Source organism: Vigna unguiculata, chromosome 1, assembly GCF_037176805.1.
Source record: "Vigna unguiculata cultivar grain cowpea cultivar isolate G323 ecotype 2 chromosome 1, ASM3717680v1, whole genome shotgun sequence".
Lineage (NCBI taxonomy): Eukaryota > Viridiplantae > Streptophyta > Magnoliopsida > Fabales > Fabaceae > Vigna > Vigna unguiculata.
Window position 1 is genome coordinate 30,267,291 of NC_140792.1, and position 13,262 is coordinate 30,280,552.

Consider the following 13,262-nt stretch of genomic DNA (forward strand, 5'->3'; position numbering starts at 1 on the left):
ATATATATATATATATATAATTCCACTATTATCTTCACTCCTTCGTCTCTGCCTTATTTTAATTTGCTTGTATTTATACAAGAGAATACTTTTTATGCAAATGTTGGTTTTACAAGTACATATTACACTAAAAAAATTATACAAACTAAGCTGGGTTAAAACTAGATATGGCATAAACATTATGATGAACAAAGATTTATCGATAAAATATTTAACCATGGAATGTTTGTAACCTTTTATATGACAATTGTTAGATTTTTTATAATTTTTTTTTTGTTTTCTAAATTTATCCATTATAATTAATAGTTGTTTCTGTAAAGCGACTTTCAATCATGTTAATAGTATATATTGGAGAGTTTTTTTTTTTTTTTAGTTTTGTTAAGAAAGAATTAGTTCAGTCCGTGAATTAGGTTAATGAAAAGGTTCACTAATATATCGAGAATTAAAGAATGTAATTCAAATTCATAAGAAAACTAATAAATAATTAAAAAAATGTAAGAAGTTAACTTTATATTACAATCATAAAACAACGAAAATTGGGAAAGAAAATAAAGTAGTAAAAGAAGTAAATATTAGAAGTAGGAGAATAACAATTAAACATAGGTTGTTTTAATGAGTGACATTGTGTTTGTAGATTACGATAAGAAGCAATTGATATTTTGAATTCTTGTTATTCGCATAGCAATATCTAAAAGCTAAAATTACGTTTCCGAGGATAAACAACTACTCCATTATAGAAAAACCTAACCACTTCTAGATTAACGTACATTCAAAGCATAAAGAAGTTCCAATTTTCAAGTCCAAACAAAAATCTTGGTCGGAGATCATTCCAAGTGAAAACAAACATCCATTTATACCTTCACCGACAAACTCTAAGCACAAGACCTACATTCATGTGTACTTTAATTACTAAAATGGTAACAAATGTGTTTAACATGTGGGAAGTGTATCCAAGATTAAGATCATAAAATATTAATACCACTTTTAATAATAATAAATAAAAAAACTTCTCTTGTGTAATGTCTAAATCAGCATCCTGGGGATGTTAATTGACGTTTGCCAAAAATCGAAAAAAAGAAAAAGAAATTGAATTAATGCATTGTCGTTACAATTTTACTATAGTTTTTAATAATAAAATTATCTTTTCATTGATTCGTTGACTACTAGCATCGATACGTTTCAGTAGATCACTTTGGTGAAATAAAAATCTCAGTCTCTGAAAATCTAAATTTGAAGAAATATTTTTTCATATAAGATGATTTAAAAAAAAATTAAAAATAATTTATTTGAAATCGTTTTTAGTCAATTTTCATAACATCATTCTCTTGAATGAGAGAGATTCCTCATTCTCAATACTGTCGGTTGAAAATTCCTCATTCTGGATTTGTCTAAATTGTTTATTGCAGTGTTTAATGATTAATTAATATGTGCCCATCTTAATACAACACTCCAAATTATAGTCCCTATCATGCTCTAAAAGATCTATAAGGTTTAGATCTAACACATCGTGTAATCTCATAAATTAAAAAAATATATATATATAAATCAACAAAGAGTAAAATTAATAGAATAAAAAAAATTTAAATCAATAAACTGCACAAATTAATAGAATAGAGAAGGTTTAGGCTTATCAATAAGCACTTCAAACCAATTACAAAAAAAAGAAAAAATACCAAACACAATAATCACATTTAAACAACAGTTAAGTAATGATTAAGAATATGAAATTATTATCAAATCTTAATATAAATAGACAATTATCTTCAATTGTATACTTATTATCAATTATAACTTTTGAAATCCGTGTTAAAATGTCTTTGCAAACACGTCTCCTATCTTAAATAGATCAAATTAAGACAGGAAGACTTCCAACCACATTAAAACTAATAAGAAATAGGCGATGAGATTTTATAAAATATTCTTTGAAGCTTATAATATATTTGAAAATCTTCATTATAATCAGTTTCACGAGATAATAATAACTATAATAATAATAGTGTCAGTTCACGTGTCAATTGTAAGTTTATTTTTTTATTAGTTTTTATTTAATATAAATTATTTATGAAAAGTGTCTTCTCCCCGAAATCTAGCTCAATTTATTTACGTTTTCAGTTTTATTTATAAACGTGTGCTTATGAAAATCAACACAAAAACCCCAATAATTTAATCTCTATAGTGGAGCTCGTGAAACCAATATGAATTTTAAATTTCCTATTTGTCGGTCGTACGTACAAAGAAGATTAGTTTCTCGATTTAATATGATTTTCAACACTCTCCATTAACTTAAGATAACCTGGTTTTTTCACTTTCATGTTGTTACCAATTTATTCAAACTAATAATAACCCAATGTTTATTATCCAGTGAATTTGATGGATGTTAATAAAAATTAAAAAAAGTTCGATTAGAAAATATTTAATTATGAGGAATTTATTTTTTTAAATTACTTTCTTGTCTCCTTTTTATGGAAGTGGTTTTCTATAGCCAGTCTAAATTATATCTAAGAGTATGGAAAAACTTTAGAAACTAAGAAAACTAATATCTCAAATAAAAATAATAATAAAAAGGTTATTAGTATGAAATAAGGAAGATAAATATTTCTCTTACAATTTAATGTATTAATATGCTTTATAGTATTTAGTCCATTTAAATAATCTATTTCGATGTTAGTCTATATTAAAAAATTATTTATTTTCCGTTCACAAAATTTGCATTGTTTTTAGATCCCCTAAAATAGCATAACTCTAATCTGAGTCTATGAAAATGCTTTATAGTATTTTCTCCTAAAACTTTAAATAATTATTCTTTGTATCCAATATTTATTTTAAAATAAAAAAATTAATTAATTAATGTTATATATCACATTTTTTTATAATAAGTGTTAAATGTTAACAATATATCTCATAAACTAAATCAACACTACTTGAAACAAATTCCTAAGCTTTGGTTCATGACTAGTTAATGACTATAGCATAATACTATAAGTAACAAATTTATAATTTCAGAAAGATAAAAAAAAAAACAATTTTTTACACGAATCGATTTTACTTTATATGAACTATACTATATTTAACCTTTTTTTTCTACATTATCATTAAAGCACGCAAGTGGGTTCCACATTTACCTGTTTTGCCTAACCTTCTTACTTTCTTTTCTTTACATTTTCTGTCACAACAGTTTCTTCAGTTTTATATTATCATTGTCATGACACAATTTCCCATCATTGGCTAAACCAGTTATTAATTACCTCAAAAAAAAAAACAATTTGTAGTGCAATTTTTTGTAAGAGTTATTATTAGTGCATGTTGAATAATATGGTGGAAGTGCCACCAACACAATGTCAGACAATAATGCACAAAAACCAGAGACATGACATAGCAGTGGGAAGAGTAAACAGATGAAAGTAATGAAAATTTGGAGTTCTGATTAACAAAGTGCCAAAAGTGTCACAGGATTACAAGGCTCTGCTTCTGCTGTGACAGGAACAATCCAAAACCAAGAGTTTAAATATAATTATACTTTTTTTTTTGAATCACATAAGTTGATAACAAGACCTAGTCAAAACCTCACTACTTAAGTTATATCTCTCATTTCTTCCTTTTTTTTTCATCTATTTATTCTACCATTTACCTTTTTTTGCCTTTTATGGAAGCAACTGTACAAAAAGGGAATGTTACACAACACTCCTGTTTCCACCCCGAACAAACACTCGACCTTAGTGGAGATTTCATCAGCAATTTAGTTTAGCTAAGTAGCTCCTACTCCAAGAAAATCAATGAATGACATGTTGTTAATCTTATCATCCATGGTTTCACTCTCTTTCTCTTCAGAAATTGAGAGATTGGACCTATTGGTGACACCTGACTCAGATACTGATACTTCTGAGTTTGCATCTGAAAAACTAGACTGGTCCACTCCCACCATTACCCTTTTTCCCACACCTTCTGACCCTTTCCAACCACCAAAATACTTGTTCAACCACACATCCTCTCTTGATTCTCCTGTAATCACATCACATAGTAATAAAAGATAAGGTAAATAGGGAACTTGTACCAATTCTGAACAGAGATCAAACAAAAGTAATCATAAATGCACAACACAACCAAACACAAAAATGGGGTCTTTACATTTGTTGTGTAATTTCCTCTTCTTTCTCCAAAATAGACAACTTTTGAAAACAATAATGAAATATATAAAGCTCGTTTCGAAGCACATTTTTTCATAAAAAAAATGATATTTCTAATCACCACTTCTGATTCATTCAATTTCCTTATTGCCTACATACACAGCTTAATTATAAATAAAAATTAAACATATTTATGATGGAAGTCGTGTACAGGATAGCACAGGACAACGACATTGTTTTTTTTTTTTTTCAAATAATCTTTTTAAATTTTTATTACACAACTGATTTTTATTGTTGTTTTTTACTGTTTTTGATAATTTTTATAAGAATGAGGCTTTCCGTTTACATGTGATTGTATCACATGCTACTGTTGTACAAGGAGTTTCTTCAAAGTAATGGTTTTGAAATCACAAATAAACTCAATAAAACAATGAAATATTTAAATTATGGTGTACCTGGTTGGTGTAAGAGTCCAAAAGGAGTGAATAACTTGGCTGAGGAGGGAGTTAGGGAGAGGTTGGTGCAAGTTGAAGCAGATTCATCAATGGTGTTTGAGATGGTTGAGTCATCACTAGTTGCATTGTTAGACAGTGTCAGATTCAAACCCTTTGGAAGAGGTTCATTGATAAGAGGCTTTCTCCTTCTATACACGCCACTAGACTGCTCCCTCTGCCTCCTAGACATCATCACGTGCCAATGGTTCTTCACTGCATTATCTGTTCTTCCAGGAAATAGTCTTGCAATCATTGCCCATTTGCTTCCATACATTTTATGAGCACTCAAAAGCCTTTCTTCTTCCTCCTCGCAAAAACTCTTTTTGTTGATCTTAGGATCTAACTGGTTAAACCATCTCAATCTACAACTTTTTCCTGCAATCGGAAATCCATGCAAGTTTCATCAGATTCCTTCCATAATCCATTCAAAGTCACAGACCTCAGAAACATGGCTAAAAATACAAACTTTGAAACGAATTAAGAGTAAATTTTAGGTAATAGTATCACCTGATCTTCCTTCTAAATGTTCAGCTATCAAGTTCCAGTTTTGGGGACCATATTGGGTCACCAGCTCCTTCAGTTTGTCATCTTCCGCTGGCCTCCAGTGACCTCTTGCACAAAGCTTGGTGAACCCGTTTTTTCCTGAAATGGAGCCGTTAGCTTCTTCTTCTTCCCCATGTTTCAAAGACAGGTTCTTGTTTGCAACCCCTTCATCACTGGTTCTCTTTTTCCCCCTACTCTGATGCTGAACCATTGAAGGGCTCAACATCTGAAGACCCATCTCAAGGTTTGGACCCAAAAACCCCTTGCTGTGACCCAAGGATGGAGCTTGTGAACCCACGTGAAAAGAAGGGATGAAACTCATGACTCCGTTGAAACCTTCACCAACAACATTATTGAAGTACCATGAAGAAGAATCCATGGAGACAAAAACCGAGAAAAGAAAACAAAAGCAAAAGACAAACAAAAGGGTTCACCAAACGGGTTTCTCTCTCCCCTAAGAACTATCGCAATGCCAGAATCATCGAGAATATATGGAAGGAAAACCGTTACTAGCACAATATTGTTCCATATCCTTGACTGAGGTGAGACTAAGTCCCATAAAAAGAGAGGGACATGGAGAGAGAACAGAGAGTGGGGTTGGGTTACAAGAATGAGAAGAAAACACTAAAACAACATCGTTTTTAAAGAGGAGAATTTTTGAAACATATGAGAGAGAAGGAAGCAACAAGAAAAGGTTGAGAATGTGTGAGCCCACGCGATTCTGCTGAATATATTTTCACGTTTCTCTCTCTACATTTTGTGAAGAAAGAGAGGAAGTGAAATGAGATCAGGGTTCTTATTTTGAGACTGATCTCACAGTGAGAAAGCAACAACTAAATAGTGTGGTGAGTGAGTGAGTTATAGTGTGTGGGGGTTTTCAATTTCTCTCTCTAGAAAAGTCCATGATGTGTGCAGTGCATGCAGTTCGAGAACCGCTCGTGTGGCTTGTCAATAAACTAAGGAAAACGCAATGTTTAATGTTTTGTTTTGGGTGATGTTGTTTCCTTCCTCTGCACTCTCTGCACACACTCTTGGACTTTGGGCTAAAAAGATAAACCCCACACTCTCTTTGTCTCTTTGTGAAACCCTTTTGCTTTTCTTTTTTCTTTTTTTCAAAAGAACAGAAATTTCAGACAGCAACAAAGTTAAAATCATCAATCTCCCCAGTTAATTGTTTCAGTATTTTTTGACTAATTAATTGCCTAGGCTGCTATGTCCCTTCAAATTACAATCGCTATCATGGTAGTTACCCATTATCTTTAGAAACTATTTGCGATTTTGGTTATGGCAAAATCTGATTCAATCGATGATTACGTTATTGCAGTTTTGTTTCTCAACACATGCGGTTGAAAATCACCAGAAAATCATAATAATTTAATCCGTATAGTGGAGCCCGTGAAGCCAATATGAATTGTGGGTTCAAACTTCAAACCAAGCTTTTTTGTCGGTCATACAAAACATGGCTTGGTTTATTAAATTCAATATGGTTTTCACTACTTCTTCCTCTTTCAACACTTTTCCTGAACTTAATATATTGCTACATTCATGAATCATGTATCCTTTTACTTTGTTTTCCATCTTTTGAAACTCTACTTTATCAACACTTCCCCAGTTGCATGTATCAGTATATATATACCTTACAAAACTTGCAGCCTCTGTTACATTTTAAACCTATTCTAACTATATAGAAAGAATATATATATATATATATATATATATATATATATATATATATATGTGTGTGTATATATATAGGTATGAGCATGCATTATTAATTTAACAGTTAATGCTATAACGACATTAGAACTAGTATGTTGGGAGGAACCATGCATGAATCACAGAAGTAGTGAAGCTTATTATTTATTATCACCACAAGAAATGGTGTTATAATGGTAATGGTTAAATTTGATAACCTTCAAAGCTAGAAATCTATGATGCATATACAATAATATGTATAATACGTTTATTTTTAAATAATAGGATATCATACATGATAGATATATGATATATGAATATTAAAAAGTGTACAATAATTCTTACAAACATAATAAATATATGATCGTTAATGTGTGAATCCAAATTTTCTAATTAGAGACAAATTATTTTGGTAGTCAAAATCTGATAGCTAATGTTAATGACTAATTTAAAAATCAATTCATAATTAAAACTATTTTAATTATTAATTTAGAGACTAATTATAATTTTTTAGAACTATTTTAATTGTCAATTTAATCACTATATAATGACTAATTATTTTTTGTCACTAAAATTAATCTCTTTTCAAAAAATTTATTATAATATACTATGATTTATAAATCAGATATTTCATTGTATTGTTAAATATTGTTAAAATATTTAGGTAACCCAAATCAAAATATCGTTAAAATATTTAGGTAACCCAAATCAAAATATCGGTATTAAAGGGTCACCATGACTCTTAATAGCAAGTGATTATTACCTTACTTTGTGAATGACATTTTAATAGTATAATAATTATAATATGTGTCAATCCCTATTTTTGTGCCTTAAGAGTGACCAAAAGTAAAGATTAGATGCCAAGATGTGATTTATATTTAATACGTGTGTAAAGTTTTGGTAGGGTTGGAAACTTTTCACCGAGAAGGCCAGGCAATAATATTTCTCTATCAAACACTCACATGTGAAGCAATAAGTATACGATGCAAGTAAAACTGAACTCTTTAATATGATAATGAGTTGTAAAGAAAAACACTACTCATATTTGAAATTGAATCTTTTTAATTCCTTTTTATTTACCACTGTCTCGGTTACTTTTCAACAAACACAAGGTAGTGTAGTAGGTAAGAAGCCTACAATTTCATGTAGAATCTTGTGATCTCAGCTTCTCCTATAATATCTAACTTGTTGTTTGGAATTTGATGAATGAGTTTTGGAAAACCGTCAATAGTTTTATGATGTTGTCAAACACCTACCTAGTTTTTCTTGGTAAATCGAATACACTTATGAAACAAAAATAAACACAAGCGTCACTTGATAAAAAGAAGTGGAGGGTCTTCGTTGGTCACAACTCACTAGACATTGGTCTTTATAGATGTTTGTGATACCTTTTTGAGATTAGTTAAAGTTGTTCTCCAATATTAAGAAAAAGGAGCATAAAACGCAGCCTTTATTGACAACATAAGGAAATTTGGTGCCACCCCCCATTCCTCCTATCATCATATCACATCATCTAGTTATACAATTTTTGTGAATCTACATGTTATTAATCAGAAGATGATTGAAATTTTAAGTGTGTGAAAAAAAATCAATTTTTTATTTACGTGTATGGTGAAAGTTTAACTCATGTAAAACATATTTAGGTGTTTAATAAAATTAGCGTACCCCACATTAGCAGATGTAAAACCTATTAATTTAAACATCACATAATTGATATTAGACATAAAAAACTATATAAGCATATAATATGTATCGCAGTCCTTCATTAGATCACAGAAGATTTTTCGAAATATAAAACTCCATAAGGAGGAGAAAATTTGTGTATATTCAGCTTTCAACACAATTGTTTATCACTCTCACCTACAGCATTATTTGTTCACATAAATACTTGTTCACATAAATACGATCATAACAGATGGAACAACCACCACCAAATAAATAATAGGATAAGTTAGTGTATTTGTAATAGACCATACAAAATATAAATCATTTCATAACAAATGTAATTCTTTCATCATAACTGATCAATCACATATAACAAGAATTTATAATATAACACATGACCTCACTAGCACCATAATACAACATCAGTTCAACTCGCTCAGTCTACAAGACTCTTATAACTTAAACATTTTATTTTATTTTTGGAAAACACGTGTATTGAGTAGACTCATAAATTTGGCATATGTCATACTATCTTCTGCTCCCACATAGAAATGACAAGGTAATATCCTTATACCTACATGATTCAATCTTGTTTCATATCACAACACCAGATTGTAGAAACCTCAATCGACTCTCACAACTAGATATCTTTCTCGATGTAAGTTAGATACTAGTAGAGTCAGGATAATATAATCAAATCACTAATCAATACATCCTAAACTTATTCAATATAGTATTTCCTCCCTAGAAATCACTACACCCTACACATCCACACAATCATACATTACATATCTCATCTCAAACAAATTGATCAAATCTACATTCAGAAATAATTATTAAAAGTTAAATTTTCATACATTTAAATGAATAACTTCGTTCAACGTCCTCATTCCCTTGCCTAGCAAGTTGCCACTGGACAGTAGTTCGCTTAGCGGCAACTTGGCTTGCCGAATGAAAGCACAAAATTAGAGCTCTCTAGATTTAAATTAAATTTTTTCACTTAACGATGACTGTGGCTCACCCAGAAGACTAGTACTCAAAGCAAATTTCACAAAATTTGCTCAACAAAACTCAAACCCACATAGTGATCAAGGTTACTTGAGCTCACTAGATTTTTATAAAAATATTCTTCCTACGAGTGTCTTGCTCACCCAACGAATAAGGTCACTACAAGTGTCTTGATGAGATGGAATACTCTAATACTGAAGAGGTTGATGAGCAAGTTTAAACAATAAGAAAACCTCATGGAGATAGGTCAAAGAAAGTTAATACTAAATCATCCAAAGCTAGGACTTCTAAAAAATACTAATGATTTTTAAAAATCCTTTATGAAATGTGAGAGGTGATACATTTTTTAATATGATGAGAGATTTGTGTTTTTTTGGTATATGGATTTCAAAGTATAGAATGATTTTCATGAAGGAAATCATGGGTTTACTGTTACTCATCCATGTTTTTACTTAGGCTTTTCATAATAGATATTTTGTCTATATGGACAATGTAATTTTATCATAGATTTGGTATGGTCCTCCATGTTTTTTTTTTTCTTAATAAAATTTTCATGTAATTACAATAATGAATAGCTTGAACTTATTTAGAAACTATTTCCTATATTCTCACAACAATTTCTACACCGGAAAACTAATTATAAATTATAAATAAATTGGTAGTCGAAAGTTCTTAAACTATAAGTGTTTGCTAAAAATATTTGTTAAAATAGTTAATAAATATAAAATAAAGAAATAGATAAATTAATTTCAGACCTTTTGTAGTTTTTATTTAAAAAATTCCTTTTAATTATGATTCTATTTTTCATTATTATATCTTTATATATTATGTATTCTACTGTTCATTTTAGACTATTTCCAAAAAATATTGAAATAAATTTAAATCTTCCACTCCTATTTTTTCATTACGTTGTTGTTGTAAAAAATTTTAATCTTTCACTCCTAATTTGTAATTCAATACGGCATTTTATTTGATTATTTTATTGTAATTATAATGTTATTTTATTCTATTTTTTTATATTTGCTTTTGTGGAATGAGATTTCAAATTACATTTTGTTGAACGCACATTAAAAGAAGAGTAAAGTAAACATAGGTTCTTTCCTAGATATTATGTATCAAGAAGAAAGAAATGTATGCACTTAGCCTAAAAGTAGACTTAACATTGAGAAAAAAAAATATGTTTTTACTCTCTAAAGTATTATACAAAATTACAAATAGTCTTTGGTCAAAACTTTAATATTGTTTTGTCTTTATACTTTTAGAAGCATTGATTTTAGTTTCTCATTTTTCAATGTCGTAATGATGTTATCTCAACATATTTAAGGTCAAAACATTGGTATCATTTATGGGGATGAAAACTTCCCTAGTCCTTGATTTGGGGGTTTCATACACCTAATAGTTTCACATCGCTTAGGAGTCGAGGTCAATGACAGTTTAAATGTCCCTTCCTCCTTCAATCCTTGCTTGAGGGAATTTTTTGTTTGAAAGGAAATGCTAAGATGGAGATTATGAGGTGAAAATTATGTTCGTTTGAGTTGATTGGAGGGCAAGCGAAAGCGATGATTTACGAGATGGACTATTTTTTCAATCTCGCATATTGGGAGCTAATTTGATGGGAATATTTGAGAAAATACCATTTTACCCTCTGAAATGATGTCATGCTTTATTCAGGTGCATGTAGCAATGTAGCATTTTGTGGTGGTACGTTGTTCAATGGCGAGACTATGTGAGATTCCCATCAGAAAGTGGTCGTCCATCAGGTGTGGAACAAAGAAGAAAATAAAGAAGGAAACAAAGTACTGGATTTGATCCAGTCAGGTGTGGAACCAATCCACTTAAGAAGGAATTCGAACCATGCATATTGGAACTGATCTAGGAGAGGTTTGTGGAGAGGGGTCTGATCCATGGACGTTGGAACCGATCTAGCCATCACGTGAGGAGAAGGGATCCGATCCCATACGAGGTTGGAATGAATCAGGACCTCACAAATCAAACAAAAATATCATCAAACAAATCAATCAAACCTCGGAATCAACACACTATAAATAAAGTTAAATTACAATATTACATTTCACATTGATTTTTTTTATCTTTTTGTTATTATAGTTCATCATCTACTATTAGATTGAATTGATTTTGTATATCATAGTTGATGGGTCTTTCAAGAGAAGAATTAACCGAAGAAACATAATACTAATGAGACATAAGTTTAAACCACATAAGGGATTGATATGACTTCCAACCTAAAATCTTAAGGAAATGGATTTATAGGTCTTCATCCTTATATATTGTTCAACTTTCTCATTTATCCAATGTGGTACATAGACTCACACTTGGATTCCTAACAATTTTTCTCCCAAGGGTGAGTGTCTTCCACATTGGTACACTTCACCTCGAGCAAAAGCATTCTCAATCACGAGTGCCCTTTTTTGTATCGTTATTCATTTTAACGGGAAACACTTAACTAAAACGCTTATTTTTAAGACTTTCAATATAGAGATCAAACAATAATCATATGAGTCGATGACCAAGACTAATCATCGACTTTAATATCATTGATGGGTCTTTCGAGAAGAGAATTCATCGAAGAACCATAACACAATGAAATATGAATTCAAACCACGTAAGAGATTGTTATCACTTCCAATCTAAAACAATGAGAGCATTAATGATATTCTTTATATATAAAACATTAAGTATAAGCAAAAAATAAAATTGAGAAACTAATTGGAAACTTTGTGAAATATAGTCTTAAAAGAATTCTTCAAATATATCTAATTTTACAAACCAAAGAACATGTTTATATTTTACCAATGACCCCATGAGTAATGGTGGACCTTTTCGATGACATGGAGATCCACGACTCCCTTGCTTTTTTTCCATTTAATTTTTCATATATATTTAAATTTTTTATTTATATATTATTATATTAATTTCTAAGTTTTTAAGTTTTTTCTTAAAATCTCATACATACTTTCTCCTTTTTTTCTCCTTTTTTTCATTTCTCTATTTTGTATCTCCGTCTCTTCTTTTTTATCTCAATTTTTACCTTCAATATCACTTTTTTTTTAAAATAAAATTGCAAAATACAGTAAAATTGATGAGTTAAAGAATATTTTAGATCAATTAATTTATTCTTTTGAATTGGTTTATTTTGTACCTTTTTTTTGAAGCATATGTTTTTCTCTTAAATGTGATAAATTTGTCTACTATGTATCGTTAAGTGATGACAAATTCATATTTTTTTTAAATAGGTAAGAGGTGGTAAATTTATATTAGAAAATTTATGATAAAGAGTTAATGTATACTGTTAGGTGGTGACAAATTCATATTTTTCTAAATAGGTGGGAGAGGTGATAAATTTATATTAGAAAAATGATGATAAAAGGTAAAATAATTAATTTTTTTAAAAAAGAAGACTTGTGATGCATGTACATCAATTAAACTTAAAAATTTTCATGAAAATTCAATAATTAAAGATTAAAAAAAACAATTATCTAAAACTCTCATAATTATATATAATGAATTTCTCTAATTTAACACCTTTAAATTTTTCCAAATTTTGCCGCTGTCCATGAGGTAAAAACACTTATTTAAGTTTCATTTCATTATATTTTAATAATTAGCCTTTACATCTTCTTTAACAATATACATTCTAAAAAATTCATTTTTTAAAATAAAATAAAAAATAAAAAAATGAGACTTTAATCGTGAAAGAAAATCGTCAAACCGT

General features: G+C 29.6%; 1 protein-coding gene across 1 annotated transcript; it reads right to left on the bottom strand.

Moving 5' to 3' along the window:
* Window positions 1-3,402: 3,402 nt before the first annotated feature.
* Window positions 3,403-5,974, bottom strand: LOC114174977 (transcription factor MYB56). The gene is made up of 3 exons (XM_028059716.2): window positions 5,126-5,974; window positions 4,580-4,993; window positions 3,403-3,999 (listed from the first exon to the last, which is right to left on the bottom strand). The coding sequence occupies exons 1-3, from the start codon at window positions 5,538-5,540 to the stop codon at window positions 3,746-3,748; spliced, it is 1,083 nt and encodes a 360-aa protein (XP_027915517.1). The 5' UTR covers window positions 5,541-5,974; the 3' UTR covers window positions 3,403-3,745.
* Between the last annotated feature and the right edge of the window lie 7,288 nt (window positions 5,975-13,262).

Coding starts and splice junctions, on each gene's coding strand:
- LOC114174977 (XM_028059716.2), bottom strand. CDS start 5,540: ATGGATTCTTCTTCATGGTACTTCAATAATGTTGTTGGTGAAGGTTTC. Junction 4,994..5,125: donor ACATTTAGAAGGAAGATCAG/GTGATACTATTA, acceptor TTCCGATTGCAG/GAAAAAGTTGTAGATTGAGA. Junction 4,000..4,579: donor TGGACTCTTACACCAACCAG/GTACACCATAAT, acceptor ATGTGATTACAG/GAGAATCAAGAGAGGATGTG.